This window comes from Homalodisca vitripennis, chromosome X, assembly GCF_021130785.1.
Source record: "Homalodisca vitripennis isolate AUS2020 chromosome X, UT_GWSS_2.1, whole genome shotgun sequence".
NCBI classification, from domain to species: domain Eukaryota; kingdom Metazoa; phylum Arthropoda; class Insecta; order Hemiptera; family Cicadellidae; genus Homalodisca; species Homalodisca vitripennis.
Genome location: NC_060215.1, coordinates 63,840,731 through 63,864,043, shown reverse-complemented (window position 1 = coordinate 63,864,043; position 23,313 = coordinate 63,840,731). Strand labels below are relative to the sequence as shown.

The following is a 23,313-nucleotide window of genomic DNA, read 5'->3' as shown; positions in this document are numbered from 1 at the left end:
TATACTAGGACAATACGTACAAAACTCATGTAATTACATGGATAGTGCTTAGAGAGCGAGAGTTTTCGGCTTTAATATTAAAAACTAATTACTATATATATCGTATTGTTATTGTATAATACGTGAATCTAAGTAATGTTGTATGTTTTCTGCTAATATGTTTTTATTAATCATTTTTCAAGATGTTTCATTTTCATTTTCCTATAAATACATAACACAGTGTTTTCTTGCCAATGCTGATCGTCTTCTTGGCGGTGGGCGGCGCAGCGAGGCCGGAACGGGTCACTTCCGGCACTTCCGATCAAAACTTTTATCGGTCTTTCTTGATGATTGCCGTCCCGACCTTACAAATGTTGCTGCTCTCCCTCTCTCACTCAATAAACCAGTCAATCATTTATCAACGTGTCCACGCCCGTGGCTCACCTTCCCTATGGTTTATTCATTTATTTCAGAGTAAGTGTTTCTCAGACTCTCCAGGACTTTCTGGCAATTTCCCCTGTGTTCTCAGATTTACAATATGTTTTAGACAATATTATTACTATACAATACTATTATATTTTTCATAGTAATACGCAGTCATTATTTAGTTTTTTAATTACGGAGAAAATGTTTCCCAAAAATACGTATATAGGAATATTGTTAATGCACAAAAAGGTTAATGCTCGTTTGCGGAGTTTCTTATACAACTAACACAGATTTATTTAATTACAATATTTTTATTGAACCCTTTTCTAGTAATAGTAATAAAAGAAAATTGTGTTACCAAAATTAGCATAACAAATATTTAAAGGATGAGCTTTAACAGCTACTGAATCAAATATAATAATTATTTTTTGTGTAGTAGCATTGACAAAAGTAGGTATTAGTTGGTAAGCTAATTACGTTTACATACCTTCTTTGAATAACCGGTTTTATTCTTCTCGTATTGTGTTTAATTTGTAACAGATTTCAAATTTGTGTTTTTTGTGAGTTTCGAACAGAGTGTGATTATGTAATACTTTGTCTATATCACATGTATTTGGTCAAATCGATGGACTGTCATTCTTATCCTCAGTGTATTTGATAGTTAGCAATCTATTAGGTATATTCTAGAGCCAATGGTGAGTAACATTTAATAAATAACAGGTTTTGAAGTTACATCCATCATACCAATTGCAGAGTAATGTATTTGTGTTAAATTTCTTTTTAATTGATTTGTTGGTTGCATAATTTTACATATACCATATAGATATTTGAAGCATCACAAACACGCATAGAACTTCTTACACGAGGAATACTCATTTCGTATTTCGCTTAATTAGTGCCTGTCTTTTTGTCTTTATTTTATATGTATATATATACATATATATATATATATATATATATATATATATATATATATATATACATATACATATAATATATACAGGGTGATTCATGAAGTTCTCCCCCCCACTTCTACAGCACATTGTACTAGTAAAAATAATGAAAAAATGTTATATAAACATAGGTCCGAAAACGCTTCGTTAGCGAGTTACAGCTAGCGAAAGATTTCGCCTGAAATTCCTGGGTAAAGAGTAAAATAAAGCCATACTGAACTTTTGGAAAGGTTAATTAAGTAAGGAATATCGTGGATTCTTATGTATTTCTACCTGATAAAGCTAATAAAATAGGTTTCAGAACTGTACCTGTAGTAGTTTTTGAGGGCTTCAGGGTTAAATGCAAAAAATTGGGGCACGAAACAATGTTTTTTTAAGTTTGATGTACAATAACTTTGTTAAATTGGTAATAAATACATAAAATCAACAAACATTAATTGTAGAGAATTTAATTCTGAGAAAATTGATATAATCAAAGTCTAAAATAAAACAGAAATAAGTACCAAAAAATCGATTTTATTCAGTAGAATACATTACTAGTTTTAAGCAAAATTAATCAGGTTGGGCCAACCGTACGCACCTTTTTATAATAGATGTTCGAAAATGAGGCCATCATATCAAATACATTTTGCAGCACGTTTGTGTATTGCTTTTTGTTGCGTTTCTTAATTTTTTTCAGGACTTCCCTGTATCTGCACAGCCGAATCCATAATACGGGCAATTAATTCATCACGAGAATTCACTTTTGTCTTGTATACAATGTCTTTCATCCATCCCCAGATGCAATAATCCAATGGAGATAGATCTGGTGATCTTGGTGGCCAAGGGTGAGGCCCTCCACGACCAATCCAGTGTCCAGGAAATTGATGATTTAAGTAAGCAGAAACGGCACGTGAAAAGTGGGGAGGTGCTCCGTCATTGCTGGAAGTACAAATATTGTCTGAGATGTAAAGGAACATTCTCTAACAGCTGCGGCAACTTTTCTTGAAGGAAATGCAAATAGAACTCAGCATTTAGGCGTCCAGGTAATATGAAAGGTCCAATCAGGCCGATTGTGCAAAAGACCACACCAGACATTGACGCTAAATCGGTGTTGAAAGTTCTGTTCCACTACCTCATGTGGATATTCTTCTGCCCATGAGTGTTCATTGTGCAAGTTATTGACACTATCCCGAGTGAATTGTGCCTCATCCGTAAACAAAATACGCTTGTAGAGTTGATTATTAATATTCAAAAAGTTGCAAAACTCCAAGCGAAGCGGAACATCCCCTAGCTGTAGATGTTGAACCTTTTGTTTATGAAACGGATAAAATTTGTTTCGATTAAGTGACCTCCACACCGTTGACTGCGAAACTCCTATCCGCCTAGAAATACGTCGTGTACTTACACCTGGACTGCGATGAACAGCATTAATAACAATATCATCATCAAGTTGGACAGCTCGTTCATAATTGGTTCTAGTACTTGGTAGTGATCCTGTTTCCCGAAGAGTACGAAAAGTTCCTGAAATTGTTTTGGTATCTGGAATCCTCCTATTAGGGTAACGTAGTTTCATATTCTTCTAACAGCAGCTCTAGCATTACCATTACAGTAACCCAAAATAAAAACCATATCAGCGTATTCCCTCTGATGTAAATAAGTAAGGCATTTTTTCGCTGAATAAACAATCGAATTATAACTCACAGAAAAATTGCATTTAATAACACGATTCACAGAACCCGATCTCCTGCTGCAGCTTGCAAAACACCACTAATACACAGTTCTAACGTAACAGTACAGAATACCATTGTTGATCAGCTGTTATTCGTGCGTTACCAACTTAGAAATTAATAAAACAAAAAACTGCATTTCGATGATTAGTAAACAATAATGGGAAAAATGTTTGCTTCATTTATTTTCGAACACTTGATGTAAATTTTTATTTAAAAAAAATACAACGTAATAAAAACATGATATTTTTTATTTACAAACAAATTTATTTAACAGCTAATCTTGTTTTCTCTCAATTTATCTCATCATTAAGGAACAAACATTTTGTTTTTGTTTTATTTTAACTAAATACCGTACGTTATTTCTTTACAGCTAGTAATGTATTATACTTAATAAAATCGATTTTTTTGGTACTTATTTCGGTTTTATTTTAGACTTTGATTATATCAATTTTCTCAGAATTAAATTCTCTACAATTAATGTTTGTTGATTTTTATGTATTTATTACCAATTTAACAAAGTTATTGTACATCAAACTTAAAAAACATTGTTTCGTGCCCCAATTTTTTGCATTTAACCCTGAATCCCTCAAAAACTACTACAGGTACAGTTCTGAAACCTATTTTATTAGCTTTATCAGGTAAAAATACATAAGAATCCACGATATTTCTTACTTAATTAACCTTTCCAAATTTTCAGTATGGCTTTATTTTACTCTTTATTCTTTACCCAGGAATTCAGGCGAAATCTTTCGCTAGCTGTAACTAGCTAACGAAGCGTTTTCGGACCTATGTTTATATAACATTTTTTTTTCATTATTTTTACTAGTACAATGTGCTGTAGAAGTGGGGGGAGAACTTCATGAATCACCCTGTATATACATACGTATAATATATATATACAAATAAAATATATATATATATATATATAATATATATATATATCCGTATGAGTGTGTGTTTGTGTTCAGTTTAATACTCGTAACAAAAGTGTCTTATATTAAAAGGATTTCGGTAGTTAAGCATTTAAGACCTATAGAGCTGAGTCATATAATCAAACTATAATCACAGTACATGGCTAGAACTTTCTGATCTTTCATGATCACAGATTGAGCTAGCCATTGATGTGCTATCATTAACTGTAGAATGGCAATGATTTTTGAAAACGTCTATTATTTTATTGAAATTATATTGCCAAATATGATAAGTAAAATTTCAAGGTACAAAAAAGAACATTATTGCCATTTTTTACAAGCTCGGCTACACTGCAGTATTTATTATCCAATACTATGGGAATATTATAATGTAAATAAACATTCAAATTAAATCCATACTTAAACCTCGAAACTGTCAAGTACGCCGCGCTCGCTTAGTCCCTCAGCCCATAATCTTAATCCATTGGCCAAGATTATGTGTCAGTATAGAAACTCTCCACAGTAGTTTTAGAACAACTCTGAAGAGAGTTTCTAAAATCAAAGCCCGTATATAGCTAGCCATAAGCTGAGTGAAGCCAATAACGTGTTCCGCTTTTGTGGCCCCACTCCGCTGCTCGCTGTGTTCGCTCTCTTCGTTGGCATTTTGCCTCGAGAAATTTATACATTTAGACCAATGTATATATTTTATGCATTTGGCATATCGTAACACACATATATATATATATATATATATATATATATATATATATATATATATATATATATATATATATATATATATATATATATATATATATAATTTATTGTTGGGGAACTTTTTCTGTAATGAAAAAAATGAGTTACGATGTCTTTTAAATTCAAGAATATAATTTATACAGGATAACCATATTTACATCGCCAATTTAAGGTTACATATTGTTTTTCAGTTTCTATTAAAACTATAAGTCCTGCTTTCTTAGGGGAATAGAATAATCGTGTTTTCCAGTTAACTGATATGGTAAAACATTTTGAAATTCATTAATTTCTAAAATTTTCTTCTAATTTATATTTTTAGGGCATTCTTTGGAGTTATTACAAAAATACATTCACACAAAACATATAACAAAATACATTCTTGAAGGGCGATGTTTCATGTGTAACTTTATACTCAAGCATATTAACGTATTAAGGCTTAACGTATTTTGTGATAAAATAGTTATAATGGGAAGTTAATAGTTTTAAAATGTTTTGAATTCTCTAAAGTTTTTACTTATAAATTGTTTAACGATTCAAGATGTGGCAAAAAGCTATCGAAACCATTAGTATATAAATGTATTACTGACTACTGTTTCACGAGTTTAAAACAGAGCATCTTATTTGAAGGTTATCACTCTTTTTAATAGAGGTGTACTAGTGGTATGAAAAGAATACATCACTTAGAATTATTTTATGTAGAATAGAAATAAAAAATGCCTGCTTTCATGGATTTTATAATTGTTTAAACGCCAAAAGTTACACGGTTGCTTTATATGTGGAAATACGTGATTTATAAATATTTACGAGTATCTTTATACCACTAGCTTTACGAGTACCTTTATGAGTGACTGTGTTAGTTACACATGCGAGTATATACATTTACGAGTAGCTTTATAGTGAACTGAGCGAGGGACACTCCTTCCCACTTTGCACTCCTATACAGGCTTACCGTGTTCGCTTGTTTTTTGGACTACCTTAACACATATATAACGTTTTTAGTATTGATATAATGACATTTTTGCTGCTGAAGGGTTTATAGATGAGTTTTATACAGCCGTAAGAGCACTACAGTGAAATTTCAGTACCAGTACGCTCCAGTCAATTAAAATCCATATTTTCTTTAAAATAATTCATGTTTCGTGTAAGATTGAGCGAAAAAGATAGGAAATGCATTTTTCCATTTTATAGCGTTTTATTTTAATTAATTATATATTTATTCATAAATCTCAATTTTGTTCACTTCAAAGTACTTCCTATTAGATACTATATACTTGTGCCAACGTTTCAACCAATCCTCGAAAATTTCAAAAAGTTGTTTTTGTGATCTTGTTCAGCTCTTCCTATGAATCAGTCTTTATCTCGTCAATCGTAACGAAGATTCGTCCTTTCTTGGGCCTCTTTAGTTTCGAGAACAAGAAAAATTCACAGGAGGCCAGATCTGGGGAATACAGTGGCTGATGCATCATTAGTGTACTTGTTTTTGCCAAATAATCGCGCACAAGTAACGATGTGTGAGCAGGGGCATAATCGTGGTCCAAAATCCAATTCTTGTTCTTCCACAAATCCGGGCGTTTCAGGCGGATTACTTCGCGCAAATTATGCATAACATTCCTTACGATAATATTCGTTATTAGCAGTTCTACCATGTGCCAAAAACTCATGACGCATCAAGCCCCTGCCATCTAAACAAAATGCAAAACTTTCATATTCGACCGAACTTGGTGCGCTTTTTTCGGTCTTCGTTTCTGTGGCAGTTTCCAGTGGAATGATTGAGCTTTGGTTTCTACGTCATAACCATAAATCCATGATTCCTCACCGGTTATGAAAGAAGCAAATTTGAGTCATCGAGGACAGAGTCCAACAGCTCATCAATGGTAATGCGCTGCTGTTTTTGATCGGAATTGAGCAATTTTTGTACCAATTTCGTGGCGACCCGCCCTATGCCCAAATCATTGGTAAAAATCTAATGGTACGAGCCAAGCTATATTTTAGTGCCTTAGAAATTTCGCTAATGGTGATTTGACGATTGGCCGATACTATTTTCTTCACTTCATTAATGTTTTCGTCTGTCGTGCTCGGGTGTCCAACACGCTGTTCGTCGTTCACATCTTCTCGGCCCTCTGAGAACGTTTTGTACCACTGACAAACGTTGATTCGATCCGAGGTAGCTCTCCATAAGCCACAGTCAACGTTCGGAATGGGTCCGTGCACTTAATTTCGTTTTTAACACAGAATTTGATAATTTAAGACCAATTCTTTGATCAATTTTTTTCAAATAGGCACGACTAAAAGGGCCACGACACTTCAAATCATCTGTCAAATTAACTGAACATTTTGCGAACTTTTTACTATAGTATCACTGATGTCATTCAGAGTCATTGGGATAAACTACAATGTCCATGATAGACTCCGAGTATTACCCCAATAGGATTATTTAGCTCTAAAAAGGGTGTCTCTCACTCAGATATTGTCATTGACAACGAATATTTTCATATCGACACGAGACACGAAGTTAACAGTATGTTTGTTCACTTCTATCTGGTTTATACCTTCCAGTTGAACCTACACAGGGCACGGCAAAAAACCAATGTGTCCCTTAAATCTGGGAAAACTTATTGATGTAAATTTCAAAATATTGGGGTCTAATAATAAATTTTCACATATAATCTACTGATGGAGATGATTGTTGGAGTCGGTGGGGCTCCATAAGTGGCAAGGGCTGTTGCTAGCCTAGATATAAGGGCGTGCCACCCTCTGTCTGCTTTACTGGAGAGGGTGGTGCAGATTTGGCTTCCCCGTCTTTCGAGGGGACATGACTGAGATTATTACCCAAAATCCTGACAGGAGAATGTAATGGGGAATGGGGAATGTAATACCCATACATTCTTCGTGTATCCTGACAGGATGTGGCAGCCCATACCCGCAATATCCTGTCACTAAGCCGCGCAAAAATCCTTTTAGGACTAAGTGCAATTTCTCAGCTTCTTTTTTTAAGAGAACAAAAAACATGACCACAACATGCACCATCTCACTGCTCCGCAATTATACCAGATGGGGCTGAAAGTACTGCAAAGTGTCTCCAATTAATGAATTTTGCCTTCCTTAATTTGAGAAATTTCATTGTTTTCACTTTATCTTTTTTGTTGATCGGAAAAAATTAATAAAATATCTCAATGGCCTCATGCGATTGTACAATGGAACATAACACAAACAAAGGAATTTCCCTTAGGATCACTGACTGAGTTTTGGTAATTGGAAGAAACCCTATCCCTGTAACTTAGCCTTTCGCGCTAATATCGGGCACGTTTTATGTACTATACATTAGGGTTACTATCCTTAACTGTGATAAAAATAGCAAAACATACCCCTAACAATCATTAAAATCTGTTAATTATTTGAGTAAAATTCTGTTTAAAGCCCTACTTTATAGCTCATTGCTCTAAAAAAGATATATAGATTTGAAATAAAAGTCACCTGAATTATGGGTAAAGTAATATGCTACATTTCTTGTAATAAAATAAGAACATTGTTTTCATATTAATTACGTTTTCAAAGAAAAAATTTTAATTTCATACCAACACAAATACTTAAATAACCTTAGGGTTTCCTATTTTTAAACTTTTTTGTTATTATGAAATCAAATCAAAAAGTGCTATTACCCGAAAGTATTTTAGCTAATTATATTTCATGAATAATTTAGCAAGTTACTGCAAACACATTTGTACACCTGTCTCATATATAATTACATAAATATATACATGCAATTATTCTGTGTTGTATTTGTGGGATTTTGTCTTAAACAAAAAAACTCAAACAGACGTCAAAAAATGAATTAGGAAACAGTTTTTCTGATTAGTTGTGTGGGTTGTGATCAATGTATAAACAATGTGGTTTCAACATTTAGTAATTTACTCCCTGCTTGTTACTAGAGTTTTCAAATGTGACATGCTGGAGTTTTAATGAATTTGCCAAATTGATCAAACTCTGAAATAGTTTTCAATTTACTGTTGTGTGGTTGGTTCAATACATGCGTGTTTTTCTGGTATTGATAATTTTACTACGTATTATCAGTCCAATCGTATAGAAAAGTGTTTTAATATAGTTTGAATATAGTTTCCGCGATTTCTTTACTTCTATTTTCCAGAATATCAAAGTTTATAACACTATATTGATATTGGCCGTTTACACTACAAAAAGCCATTATTTTGATGCCAGTTATCCAAGTAAATAAAAACTATTTGCCTTCTCTCCATCGTTTCTTCACCTAGGGTAATAAAGCGTACAAGTTTGTCTAACAAACAAGAAAATTAATTGTGAGCTTAAGGGAGATAACAATAAAGAACTTCAAACTCTAAAGAAAGGGGCAAAGACTTGCTCGAATTCGATTTAAAGTTTGTGCGAGAGATATCACGGCTACCGTTGATGAAAAGCGTCGGCCTGGATGGTGTGGGGAAGGGTAAGCGGTAGGACTGTCAAAAGAGAAGTAACACAGCATTTTACCATTTTTTGGTATAGGGTGAGATAAATGTTTGTAAATAAATTTACTACATTAAAGCTAGTCTTAGACAGTCATAAAATGACTTACTGACATACAATATTGAGTAGGTGTAAACTATAATGTTAACCAGATACTGCATACGTTATAATGACCTCAGATTTTGCGCTCTGGTGTATTATTAGGTATACTTGATTATAATTCTACAATTATTTTTTCTTTGATTCATTTTTGATGATCGTAAATATCAAACTTTGCATTATGAGGAAATACAGACGTATTTACTACTTTCTTTATATACAATTTATTGTAAAACGACAGCAGAAAATTGTACATCGTATTTTTTTACTAACTCATGAAAATTGAAATCTTAAAAAATTCCCTATTTTATAATGTTAATTTTGCTATGATACAGCGTGTGACAATGGAATGTCTCATAGATGTCACATTGCTTTCCAACCTGAATGATTTGTGCTTCTCTTTGAATTCCATGTCTTGGTTAAGTTAATTTTTTCCACTTTGATATCAACTGTCTCCCTAGAGAATGTGAACCTATAAGAGGAAGATTACATTTGGATATCCCGTGTCTAGTGCCAGTGATTGCCGATTACGTGACAAAGAGTTGCCACCGAAACTCGTGGTGGTCGCATGAGGGTTTGTGATTGTGTACGTGACACGGTGGTGGGGCGCAAGCTTTGTCTAATTTTGGTTTTACTGTGACACAGAAGCAGTACTTCGACACTGATTAGGGACACCGTACACTCGGTAAGTCTGCTAGAGAGGCAAATACCTGTGTATTATTGACACCAAAGTCGTAAGCGGAGGTTCCTACACTAAGAGGTTTGCGAGCTAAACAATAATCAAGAAAGAAAATCGCTAATACTCTTTTGTCACATACCATCTCTTGAAGTTAAAATTAATTAGTATTAACAGAGTGTGGAGGTTCAATGTAGCACAACGACTTTGATTTATGCCCTTAGGGGCAATTGTAACCTTAAACACATTTACCCTGTTACCTTTGGTTGTATATTTATTGAAGTATATCTTTAAAATGGAATAATAATACTCATCTCAACACTCGATTCTACCCCTGATCTTTTCTTTTGAATAACTTTTTAAATCATCAACTTGCGATTCTACAATCGAATGACCAATATAATAGAAAAATTATAGTCTTTTTGTTTGTAATTATAATTTGTTAAATGAGACATTATCCACAGTTATATGACTGGAATAAAGCTGTAAAAGTAAGTAAATAAAATCTTAACCACTGAATTCATAGGTAATATTACTATCTGATTTCATTAGTTCACTGAAACAGTCTCAATACCGAAACTACAGGTTATTAATTAAGTTTATTATTTATTTATTATTCATTCATTAATTCATACCTACGACATCTCACAAACTAATTAACGGAGTAAAACACAAAATGTATTAAAAAGAACAATTATATAATATTATATACGTTTAGGCATTACATGATCACTCGTATTACCACCTGGATTAGTAGGTTCAGAAGCAGTTTTACCTGTGTTGTTCGTCTCGTTCTTTAGTCTGATAGCGGTAAACATCTGAGACTTGTGTTAATATATATATACCTCACGAATATATATATATATATAAACATAAATATATATATATATATAAAACATAAATATAATAAACAACTACACAACAACATAACATAACACAACAAACATATATACAGTATGTTTATATTCATTTCTGTGAATGACGCAATTTTGAATCTTTTTTGTTGTTTTTGTTTTTATACAGATAATATTATCTTTAGTATATTGAACCACGTCTCCGATTTGTATGTGTCCTTGAATTCAATCCAGGAGGAAACTATAAGGAATATTCACTTTGTTGATAATTGTATATCCTGCGCACATTGCCTTATGTCCTAAAAATAAGAAACAAAGGTACTTGGAGGTAGATTCTTAACACCACTAGCCTCCTAATGATGCAGAATTGAGATATGATGCTTACTTCATCAAGGATTCAAGACCGTTTATGGGAAAAGGTTCTTAATATTTGTTAATATCCGAAGAAGAACTTTACTATGCGCGGATACTGTCTCAGCGACAGGCGAAAAATAAAATTATAAGCAATATCAAGGATTCACAGATATCAAGGATATCACAATCAGATCTACTCCGATTTTGGTTTGTCGTTTACAGCTTTATGGCCAGAGTTTATTTATACATTTTCAATATGCTTTTGATGTATTATTACAGTCAACCAAGGCCACTCTGACAACTTTCTAATAATTCTGATTTATAATAATTTGTGCCTATTGAGTTGCAATAAAAGTTTAATAGTAAAACTTTAATTTTGATCGAGCTTTTAGGATCACACGCGATATCCATGACACCATTTTGAAACTTTTTAATAATGTAGAAAGGCCACGAAATTTTCATATAACAAACAAAGCATATATAAATTGTATTAAACACTCAATATTTCAAATGTCTTTAATTCAATTTTATGAGAAACGACCACCTTGAACGAAATAGTCATAAACACTAGTTTTCAATATGGATAATGCAAATGTGTGTGCACATTTTTTGATTACGTTGGCGATCGCTGATCTATTCGGGTGTACTCTCGTGATTGAAGGTTTGTGGACCAATTTAGACGAGAAGAATATATCACGCCACGACGTCGTTGCATCTGGAGGATGGTGGGATTTAGTAGGTTAATATTGAAATTCCTTAAATAAAAGGAAGTTACGCAAATTTGAGAAACTAAACCCTATTAATTAATTGCGATGGTTAGTAAAGAAATGTACAAATCCATTATGTAATCAGGATGGATTGCCGCATGATAAAAAATAACATTTGTAAATACTCTTTCTAGGATTTGTTGTTACAATTTCCTGTCTCTTTATACTTAATATTGCAATATTCTGCTTATTCAAAAGAGAGTTGATTTGGTGAGAGATAGCGACAGGGAGAAATGTCGATCCACCGAGATCCTTAGATCTCTACGTTTTTAGAGCAATATCTTACTCAAGTTTGCATTAAACTAAATTGTCTACTATTTCCCTGAAGGCGTAAAGAAAATTACATCTTCAAGTACCTCAAAGATATATTAAGTACTGTTTAGAAGCCAAGAACTGTCTTAGTGATTTGAGGCTGAAACGTAAATCCACATATTTCAGTCTTTGATTCACCAAACGTTGATGTTTGTAAGAATTCTGTTTGAGCAAGGAAAAATATATTTGATTACTTGTTATTAAGCATTACATAAATAGTTATTGCGTATTATAGGTTTATTTTTTATCTAGTAAAATATCCAAAATACTGAAAACGGCTTCATATAATTGAACGGTTCCACAAATGTCCACGGTTAGAGGGTATGATAAAAAAATATATTGAGCTATTTTACAAAAAAATTTCATGCATTAAATCGCAAGATTTTTACTAGTCCTCATGTTTCTGGAAACGCAACTATATAAACCAGCGATTTAGTGATCAAGCTGTATTCTATAACTACAAATCAAAAGCTTCATATTAAGAACATATAAACCTTTGCAAAATAAATTCTTAGAAAATTTACTAGTACATAGTATCAGCAAAGACCTCATAATACACTATACTATTTAAATTTCCTTAAAAGTAGAAATCTAATATAACTCATGTTTCATATAGTAATCCTGAAGAATCACAAAAAAGTTAACTCTTTATTTTTACAAATCTCTTTCTTACACCTTCAATGGTAAAATTACTTGTAATTCGTGAAACAATAACAGAGTATAAAATAAACAATAGAATAAAACTAATATAATTTTCAAAATAATTAATACTAACTAGATAGAGTGCTTACCCTAAGAAAGAAATATTTCATAATAATTAACTATTCTGTTCTTATTACTGTAATAAAAATTTATAGTAAGATTCTATATATACATTCTAACTTGTAGTTTTAAAAATATTCTTTTACATTTTATGAGTATTGTGATCTGTGGGTTTGGATGAGAACCAAGAAGTATTAGTTCTATTATTATTTTCTTATAGTGAAGATAAAATTACGAAGTGAATATCTGATTGAAGTATTGTATTTAATAAAATCCAGATGTGAATAAGGAGAACTTTAAAGTACATCGATATAAAGTCTTTATTTCTGTTACAGGTCGGCTTCGGTTTTCACGGCTAGAACACGAACCGCGTATTTACGCCGCTGCGCCATCTGGTGTGTCCGTGACTAGAATACGGGCGTTTGACATCGATGACCCAAGTGTCACCCCCTTCTATCGTCTACTCGGCGACTCTGTGCCGGAAGGTGACGCTCAGTACTTCCAGATACACTCAGAGTCTGGTAACCTCACAACTAAAAGGTAACTTCTTTTCACTGTCGGTTTTACTGTCTTGTTTATTCTTAGTGCTTTTTTTATACAGTAAGCAATCAATTTTATCATAGGACTTGAATAAACTATGTTTATTTTTAGTTACAGTTAAACATTGTTACTTCACGGTGCATGAAACAATTGCATAAAGCGTTTTTAATGTCACAGCTAATTAGTTTTATACCAAAAACGTTACTAAAAATAATCCAAATTTATTCGTTATAATAACTGTGTATAGTTGGAAAATAAATTTGAAGAAAAATAATTTATGGATAACTGGATAATCCAGAATAATAAGACGGGATATTAAAAAGTTTAAGTTAGGAAACGTGCTAAGTTATAGGTCTAGAAAACCAAACATATAGTTCAATTTACTGATAGGATACTAAGTAAATTACAAATTTAATAACAGTCACCTGCAGCTTCTTATGCAATTCCCTACTGAAAACAGGGCCATCTTTAGCAGATCCAATTTTAAATAAAATTCTAAACACTCCTGATTTCTGATCCGTTTTAGGGACACAGTTTTTTATAGGCGCACAGTTTTTATAAGTAGCGTTAAGAAAAATTGAATTTCTCTCCAACTTTTATTATTTCTGTAAGAATTAAACTATTTCGGAGCAGCGTGGAGGAATCCTGAAGTCGAAGTTCTCAGCTTTTCAGTTAAGACACTCATAATGTAATGGATAATTGGGATATATGTCATTGTGAAACGGAAATTTATTTTGCGTTCATGCCCCGATCAAAAATATATACACTTACGTTGGTCCATTGCAGTTTATTCCGGTTTAAGGTATTTCTGGGGCCATAGTTAAGTTTGTCTAGAAAAAACAACTAGGATGTGTTTTATCAACAGTCTTTGAATCTGTAGCAATAATGAGATAGTAAAGTTGTCATTAACTTCTGGATTACACAAATGATAAGCATTGCACACCTTAGTATTTGCAAAAATGTACCATTATTTTTGCTGAAAATTTTCCATTTTACGAGTATATCTGGATTATCTCTGTGCTCCTCAGAGATTACAGAGAAGGTTAAAGTAATAATTGTTGTTACTTTTAATCTGACTCTATGCATTAAATACTATAAACGCAAAAAGATTTTAGATGGTCCTTAGACTAATTCTGCAGATTAAGCCACGAAGGAAGTTTTCTAGACCAGTAGGGCGGAATCAGGAGGAATTTTAGAAATAGGAATAAGCCTATATGGGACCTTAAGAATGTCCATGTCACATTTCAATATAATCGGTCCAGTAGTTTTTACGTATTAGAGCGACACACACAGAAACTATTAGATATTTATATATATATATATATATATATATATATATATATATTAGTATTAGACGAACAGACGGAAGCGTTTATGTACGTAGTTTGCATGCATTTTACATCTTATTATACAAACTTTCAAGTCTATTCATCTTTTTTGCTGGTGACCACACCAACCATGCACTCTAAATGCCTAAAAATTTTCTTGCGAATCTTGGACCCTTCAATCTGATATTCTAAATATTTTGTAGGGAATATATTTTTGAAAATGATGTATGATTTTGCAAGTATAGAATTGTATTTATTAAACTTCGTAAAACATAATCACAGTTTTAGCCCCACTAAAAGATCTTTATAATTGATTCATTTGAAAGAATAGAACCTAATCGACTAACATGCCGAAACCATTGAATTGCGTGTACACATTTCGAAACCTTAAAATAGCTCATAAAATGTTTGAATGTTGCATTCTAACCGCTGACGTTTGAATACAGTATAAAACCATTTAATATGCATAAATAATATCTCGACCTTGAGTTTTAGAAACATTAAGATATGGAAGTAGATCTTTTACCCAGTAAGATAAGTAATGATTCCAGTTATGTAGATATTAATATAGTTTGTATTGTATTTATTTTGATGAGGCTATAAAACACAAATGTAATTATAAATTACATATATATATAACTGAATATATCACTGCATTCAAAATTGTGATAAAAAACTTAATTTCTTTAAAAGTAATTTATGAACAACTTTAAGCAACACAAAGCGAACAGTACAATTAAAAACTATATCTAACATGATTTCAAGCATATTCAATATATTATTGCCTAGTTATTAAAATAATTAGTGTATATTTTTATTCATAAATATTAATTTGTTTTTCGCTTATTAATTTGTTTAATTGCAAGTTTGAAGAAAAGTAATAGATTTTTACAAGAAATAAAATCTTGATGTACTAAATAAAGTATATATAAAGCAATAAAAACTGTATATTTATTGCTGTATTAATAAAGTATTAATATATTAATAGTTCAAAACTAACCTATAAGTGGGCGAAATTATTTTTGTTCAAGAGTAAAAAGTGCAAAAAATGTAGGACCAAATGGAATACAAAAGTATTAAGTTCAATCAGGAAGCGCCTTTATTGTGACAAATACAAAAGTACAATTTTTTGTGACGAGATTTTTGATTCGATTAAATTTGAATGAATCCTTAAATGCTGAGAGTAAAAGCAAAATGTGGCACTACAGCCGCATCGGTTCAAACCCTTCATCGCATAATAGAAACCATAGGAATCCATAAAGGTGATGGAAGGTAAAGTTTATTCTTTGTCACTCCTGAGGCAATCTGACATACTGCTGTCTGAACGACAATATGATGTGGAATTGAAAGGAAGTTATTGATGGTCAAATATAGCATTGTAGTAGGTTCCTTTTTGACAGAGTTTCTAATCTATATTTAGCATTATCCAGTCCTCATGGGCGACTGGCCTATGCGAGGATCTTATTAAACATCTTATTAACCCAGGAGAGGCGTTAAAGTATAAGGTCCGTGGTGTAGCATTACGAGGCTTTCATCCTTTATTAGTTTTAAAATGAGTAACAGTATTAATTGAATTGAATATTTGTAATTTTCTACAAATGAAATAATACATCTTAATTATTGCCCGTCGGGATACTCAAATTTTAAGATTCAAATTATACTGCTGCAGGTTTGTAAGAACAAGTAATGTGCATCTGATTGTATTTCTACGTAATTATGGTATATGGAACCTTAATTATATTTTTGGGCTTATTATGAGAATTTTATTGTCGGTACTTAGCACCCGTGAGTTCTAAACACGCCTTACTTCTGTAAGGCTAGCTATCATTAGCTAGGATACAAAATCCATCAAAGCATATGCGGTGTATGTCAGTATAAATAATTACTCATGAAATTAAAAATAAAATATAATTTTATCTTTAATAGTTGATCCCGCATAACATTATTTTAGAATATATTAGATAACACTAAGTAATTTCGTAAGTGTTGTACCTCTAGAAGTGTAGTTTCAATCAGAATATCAGCCTTAATGGGTTTATACATTGTAATGGATAAGACAATTGTTGTATTTAGTAAGCTCAAGATTGGAACCTGGTTGCAGTAAATAAATTCTGTCACCTTGTCGCGTCTCTGCGATCTAAACTAATTTAGATTGTGTATAGATTGCGTGGTCAGTTGGAGTCAAGTAATTAAACTGATGGAGTTAGCCTTATTCTCTCAGGTTCCTCAAAATGATAGCTTAGCAGTAATCGACATCATAAGAATGTTCAGCATTAAAAACGTTGTAATACACTTAATATACATGTGGTTGAATTGGAGAAGTAGTTAAAGCCATTGGTTAAAATGGACATTGTTTTTAGAGCAATGAAAAAACATTGTTTTGATAAAATTTGTATTTTCATGATTAGATTGTATGAAATTAATGCTCCAGAAAACATATTTATCGGTTAACTTCCAAGTATTGCTATAGAAGTATTTGGTTACGTGTGTGTACTAATATGTGTACTACAAATATTTTGCTTATGAACCTACCTAGAAATTTAACAACAATAAAAAAAAAACTAATTTGAACCTTTTAACAAAATTAAGGCATATCTTACTAGTTATTTAAGGTATTGTTGGTTAGTATGTTTCCATTTAACAAATTGTTAGGAATTAAAAGTGAATGTGATTTCAATCAAATAAAATATGCATATCGTTTTTAAATATTCCACGGTTTTATTTGGACTTTGATTTTGAAAATATGGGTAAGTGGTGTATTATATTAAAACTAATTTTGTATTATGGCTTGAAATTATATGAGGAATAATTTTAACTACTATTTCCGGTTGCCATTTGCGACTAGCCAACGTGATGAGTAGTCTTCAATGGAAATGAACTCAGAATACATGAGTTACATATCTTAATTAATTATTTTTCAGCCAAAGTATCTCTAAATAAATTAATATTAAAATCACTCATAGCTTTAACGTAAGAATATTTCCGTTAAAATCGTAATACAGTATTTTAAAGTAAAATCTTAAATTCAAATAAACTTTTAATTAATGTGAGTGGTAACTCTATACTCTTAAACCCAGGAATCAGTGGATCTAAGAACAAGTCTGGTAGGTCTAAAACATCAACTAAACATTAGGTCTTAGTACTCGTATTATCTGTAGATTACAATGCAACTTTATACAAATTGTAATTTTTCTTCACTTATGGATCCAACCGCTAAGAAAACGTATCCTATGTCTATCCAGTCCCACTACTTTAGTACTCGTGTAAAATTTCGATAAGATTACTATTTATATGAAAATAAAATCATATTTTTAATAACTAATAATTCAGCAACACATACTATAGATATGGTAGGAAAGGTTGATTCAATGCGAATGGTGAATTTACCTCCATTCCACCTTCCGCGCAGTGCAGCGTCAGAATCTGACACTGTCACAGACTTGATTCCTGTAATCTGGAGGCCACGTCCGTTTGAAGATTTCAAAAAAGTTCGCAAACGAAAACGTTCAGAACGAACTTACATCGCTTCAGTATTAGATACACCTAGACTATAAAAGAGGTCTGTATGGTTCCTCAGAAGCCAATGTAATCCTCACGAGGATGTGTTCTTATTGTGTCATCAGATGCACATTTGAGTGTTCTATCATGTTTTAGACACAGCTAAAAGAACGGGGAAATAACAGAGTTTTCTGAACATAATTTATCGTAGCGAATGTTAAGTTAGCTCCATTTTAACTTCCGCTTAGTGTATCGTCTGAAGCTTTTTTAGTCTATATATCTCTAATTGTTTAATGTTTTTTCACAACTACAGAAAAATTTACTCATTAATGATAAAAATACAAAACTAGATTGTACAATATTTATATCAATATCAATATTACAAGTAATGAGTAAATGCCCTCATAAATATTTATCATACTCATATAATAGTAATAGTGGATACATTTACACATCGTAGTACATTTTATTAAATGAAAAGTCAATTATTTTATACGAACTAAATTAACTTGTTTATGTTAATATACATTGAAACATAATTTATCAAGGTGAAATTATATTTTAATTTAAAATTAAAATTAAAACAACAAAATAGCATTTTCGCATTATACCATATATCCCTAATAACGTTATTTTTAAAACTAAATAAATAAGAAATCAAATTAAAACCTCTTGATCTAAAAACTAAATAGTTGATCAGAAATATTCAAAAGTAACTACATATTCCAACTAAAATAAACATAGTAAGTGCAAGGATCAGACTGTGACATAAATACACTGTAAAGATATAGTAAAAACGGAAATGATGGGCAATAAAATCTACATAGCTTACATATTGATACAGTTGGTTTAGGTTTTATATTAAAACTATCGTCTTGATTCAACCATTGCAGAATCCAGGAAAATCTTTTATTGTGGTTTTAATACAAAATTTTATTTTAATAATCTATTTCAGACTACATTGAGGAATTGAAATAAATACACAGAACAAGAAAATAAAAACTGGGATATGTAAAGACAGCTTGATTAAAACAACAATTATGAATAAAACCATTAATGGAATAACTTAATGCAACACAGCTCGTAAAACAATTATTTGTACAATCAAACATATTATACTCAATAAATGAGCTTGGATCAGTATTCATATAGCTTTTTAATAAAGTATGGAATACACAACAAATCTTAACAGTGGTTTAATATTATCAATTGATCGCCTATATATAATATCGCCATAGAATAAAAGTTACTTTCATTTTGGAATGTTTAAAATTTTGAGGGCCAAGTTTAACTGTGAATAACATCGTGTGACGTATTATGTCATAGAGTTTTATATTCCACATTTATGATCTTCTAAAAATTTGGTCAATACTTTTATATTTGTAAGAAAGAAGGGAGCTATGTAAATGTAAAGTTATTAGTGTTTTACCTAATTAGATGTGCATTAAAACAACTGTATTAAATTAAGTTTATTCTAGTTAGTACAAAAATAAAAATGTACTATTAATTTTAATAATAATTCATTGCTTATTTTAATGTTTTACGGTAAAATTTGTGCTCCTTGTTGAAGGTAAAACTATTATAGCCTTTGTTTGTTTTGACTGTTGTAAAAGAATAACATTAAGGGGAAACTAACCTATAACTTTTATTAATGGTTGTATAAAAATACAACAACAGCTGATCAATTTGCAAATACAGTAAAGTAAATTTTTTCAAAAAAAATAACTTTTACAAGTAAGTGCTTTTTCCTAAGCTACAAAATTTAATTTGAGATATGCTGAGTTAAATCATATTATAAGTGACTCTTAGTATACAATTGATTGTAGTGAATATTTCAATGTGTCATCATTTTTCGCCAGTACGAGTTTAACAAAAAACAACGGATGGTTCTTAGAATGAAAGGTTGATAAGGCAAGTTTCATGTCTTACATACAACGTAGTAAAACAGTCCTACTTTGGATAGTAAAATTGATTATAGATTTAAAATTGATAACCGTATTTTAATAACTTTTTAAAGGATTGCAATATCAAAATACAGTTTGTAAATTAATGGAGCTCTATTATGGTTTGTTGGTTTTATGTTTTTTGGAGCTCCTATCAAAAATTATTTAAAAATAAAATGTCAAATGATTCCATAGGTATTTATATATTTTAAATAAATGAAGATGACAGCAAAAACTGTAAACTGTATATTCTACTGTTTTCAAGAACCTCGAAAATTTATCGTCAAGGATGTGACTATTTTACTAGATCCTTGCACAGAAAACTGGGTTTTAACACAGATTCTTTGGGAGTAAAAACTTACATCGCTGGTGATTGCTGGTTTTCTGCATGTTTTTGTCCTGAAAACGATAACCTAGCTTAACGATCTGGTACAGAGGTTTGCACTCTATTTAAAATGTCTAAATTAGCAGCCCGGCATAAGAAATAATTCCTCCTAAAGGGTATAAAAGTGACTGTACAATAAAAGAGTTTTTGTAGGAACTTAAGCCAAACAAAGTATTAAAGAAGGAGAGTCCTTCCGAAAATCAGGTGGATAATATCCTCGATAGGTCTGAGAAATTTAATTTGATTCACTAAGGTCGTTTATTTTGTTTACTACTGAATCCATAATCATATGAAACTACTAACTGTAGCTTATCTACCCATTATATAAACCAGTCATTTTCTTTACGACATTGAGCCGTATATCATCATGAGTTTTAAAGAAGTTAATTTATTGTATACTTTAACACCGACAGTAAATATTATGAAATTTTATAAATATTATGGGCCCAGATGAGATTTAGAGGTGTTCCGTAAAGGACAGATAAATGTCAAGAATTGACTTTATCTCAACTCTCGATATGTATGTGACTCAATTTAACTGAACAAGATGAATTTAGAAAGTAGGAGAACGTTTAGTTGATTATCTTATACCCAACATAAGATCAATGACTCAGCAGGTGGACAGGATTGCTCAGTTAATCTATCCAGAGAAGCACTGCTTTCGTAAATCGATTAAGTTTATTAAAGGAAACGACGTTATTTCCGGACATTTGCCATAGTTCAGTGACACAAAAAAATCAGTAACACCACGTTTCGAGATCTGCAGTCTGATCTATTCTTCAGGTAAATAACTAACCTGACACATAATTACAAACTATGTTAAAATAAACAAATCATACCAGAGCGTTGTGACGCCTGTAAGTCAGGAATCACAACCACCACGTTGTGTGTCAATTTCACTAACTCTAAAATACGCTCATAATAAAAATTTAACACAGCACCAATTATTAAGACTGAATTACAGAATACATGTCACAATAGGTCTGCATTCGTCGACCAACCCACATACTACTGATACTGTTTAAAAACTACTATATTACATATGATTACATATCGCTATATTACACATGATATACAATAATGTTCTAGACTTTTGACGTGATAATAAGGCATCTGCGTTTCACAGGTAACGTATATGGAGGATACTAAGATGTTATGTTTTTTTTTTTTATTCTAATGTTAATAAATGCCCCTCAGTAACCAAAAGCAATTAAGTCGAAAAAATATAGTACACTTAAAAGAAATAAATATGGACAAGAAAACATATACTAAATCATAAGAAACACTTTTCATTAGTGTGATTCATTTTATAAATGTGACTTTTTAAAATCATGTTTCAAAGTAACTTTTTAAAACGTTGGAATATGTGTGGGGATAATGTGTTATATCATAATCGTTCTGCTTCTGCACTATATATTGATTATCAAAACATACGAGAGGGAGCATTAATTTATGTTGTAGGAATGACGAAATTAAATTTCACAAGTCACAAATTCCAACTGAACCTTAGAAACTGAATGAATGTATGTATGAAAATAAAATATCCAAAAACAATATTACAGTATGTGCAATGACTCTATATGTATGTTCTTTTTTAAGTCAATACTGCATTATCACCAAACCAACGTAGCTATGGTGGGAAGGTTTAGTTACGTCAGTCTCTCTAATATGTCATCCCATCGGCTGGTATATTCCCTGTTTATAAAAGTTCATCTTACCGCTTATCTACCGCTAAATGAAGTGTATTATTTGTTGAGGGAAGTTCGGTGAGGTAACTTATCCTCTAATTCATTCCAAATTAATTTCAAATGATATTTATTTTTATATTTATAAGAGTAAAAATTATATACCGGAACGCTCGTTATAGTATGTTAGAAAACTAATTTTGGTTCTCTACGTTTAGCTTTAATACGTTTTTAATAGATTTAAATGTTACAAAATATAATTATTTCAGTAACTAAACAATTTGAACTAATCGTGACTAACCTAACTGTTATGATAATTAATATATAAAACAGGTCAAATTATGTTTAATAAATTACTTTTAAGAGCTACTAAAAACGCAAATCAACGTTAAAAGTCATCTCTTTATCCGTGAAGACTATGTTTAATACACAATATAATCTGCTTTATAAAATGACCTTTAATTTAAGCTGCTGTATCCAATTGGTATGTTGCATTTGCAAAGAGAGAGCAATTCGAGGAAAATATCAGTTCGGACGTGTGTGCACACAGGGACAAACATATGCTTAAACAAATTTTCCCCATTAATTTTCCCCATTAACAATCTGCCAGAGAGGGCTGGATTGTTGTTGATCTATCTCCAATGTTTTATAGTATTTGCAATGAATATAAATTAAAACATGCTAGTAGACTGTTATTATGGTAAATCACCCTTAAATCTATTAAGATGTAAACTTATCACGATGGTTTACTGTAAAGTCTAGCTCGTTGCCTGACGGATAATTTCATTGTTAAGTCTCTTGTTATTTATTATCAAGTTACTACAGTGATACAGTGGGAGTACTCTGTCCTTAGAGTTTTTGTTGTGTATTCTATGTCTACCGTCTTGATCCGTATGA

At 31.5% G+C, this 23,313-nt stretch overlaps 1 protein-coding gene across 3 annotated transcripts in view; it reads left to right on the top strand.

Moving 5' to 3' along the window:
- Positions 1-23,313, top strand: part of LOC124369085 (latrophilin-like protein LAT-2) — a 381,707-nt gene that overhangs the window by 198,006 nt on the left and 160,388 nt on the right. For all 3 annotated transcript variants that reach the window (XM_046826807.1, XM_046826804.1, XM_046826808.1), the window contains exon 3: positions 13,373-13,577. In XM_046826807.1, coding sequence (XP_046682763.1) covers positions 13,373-13,577 — 205 coding nt within the window. The remainder of the gene's footprint in view (positions 1-13,372; positions 13,578-23,313) is intronic.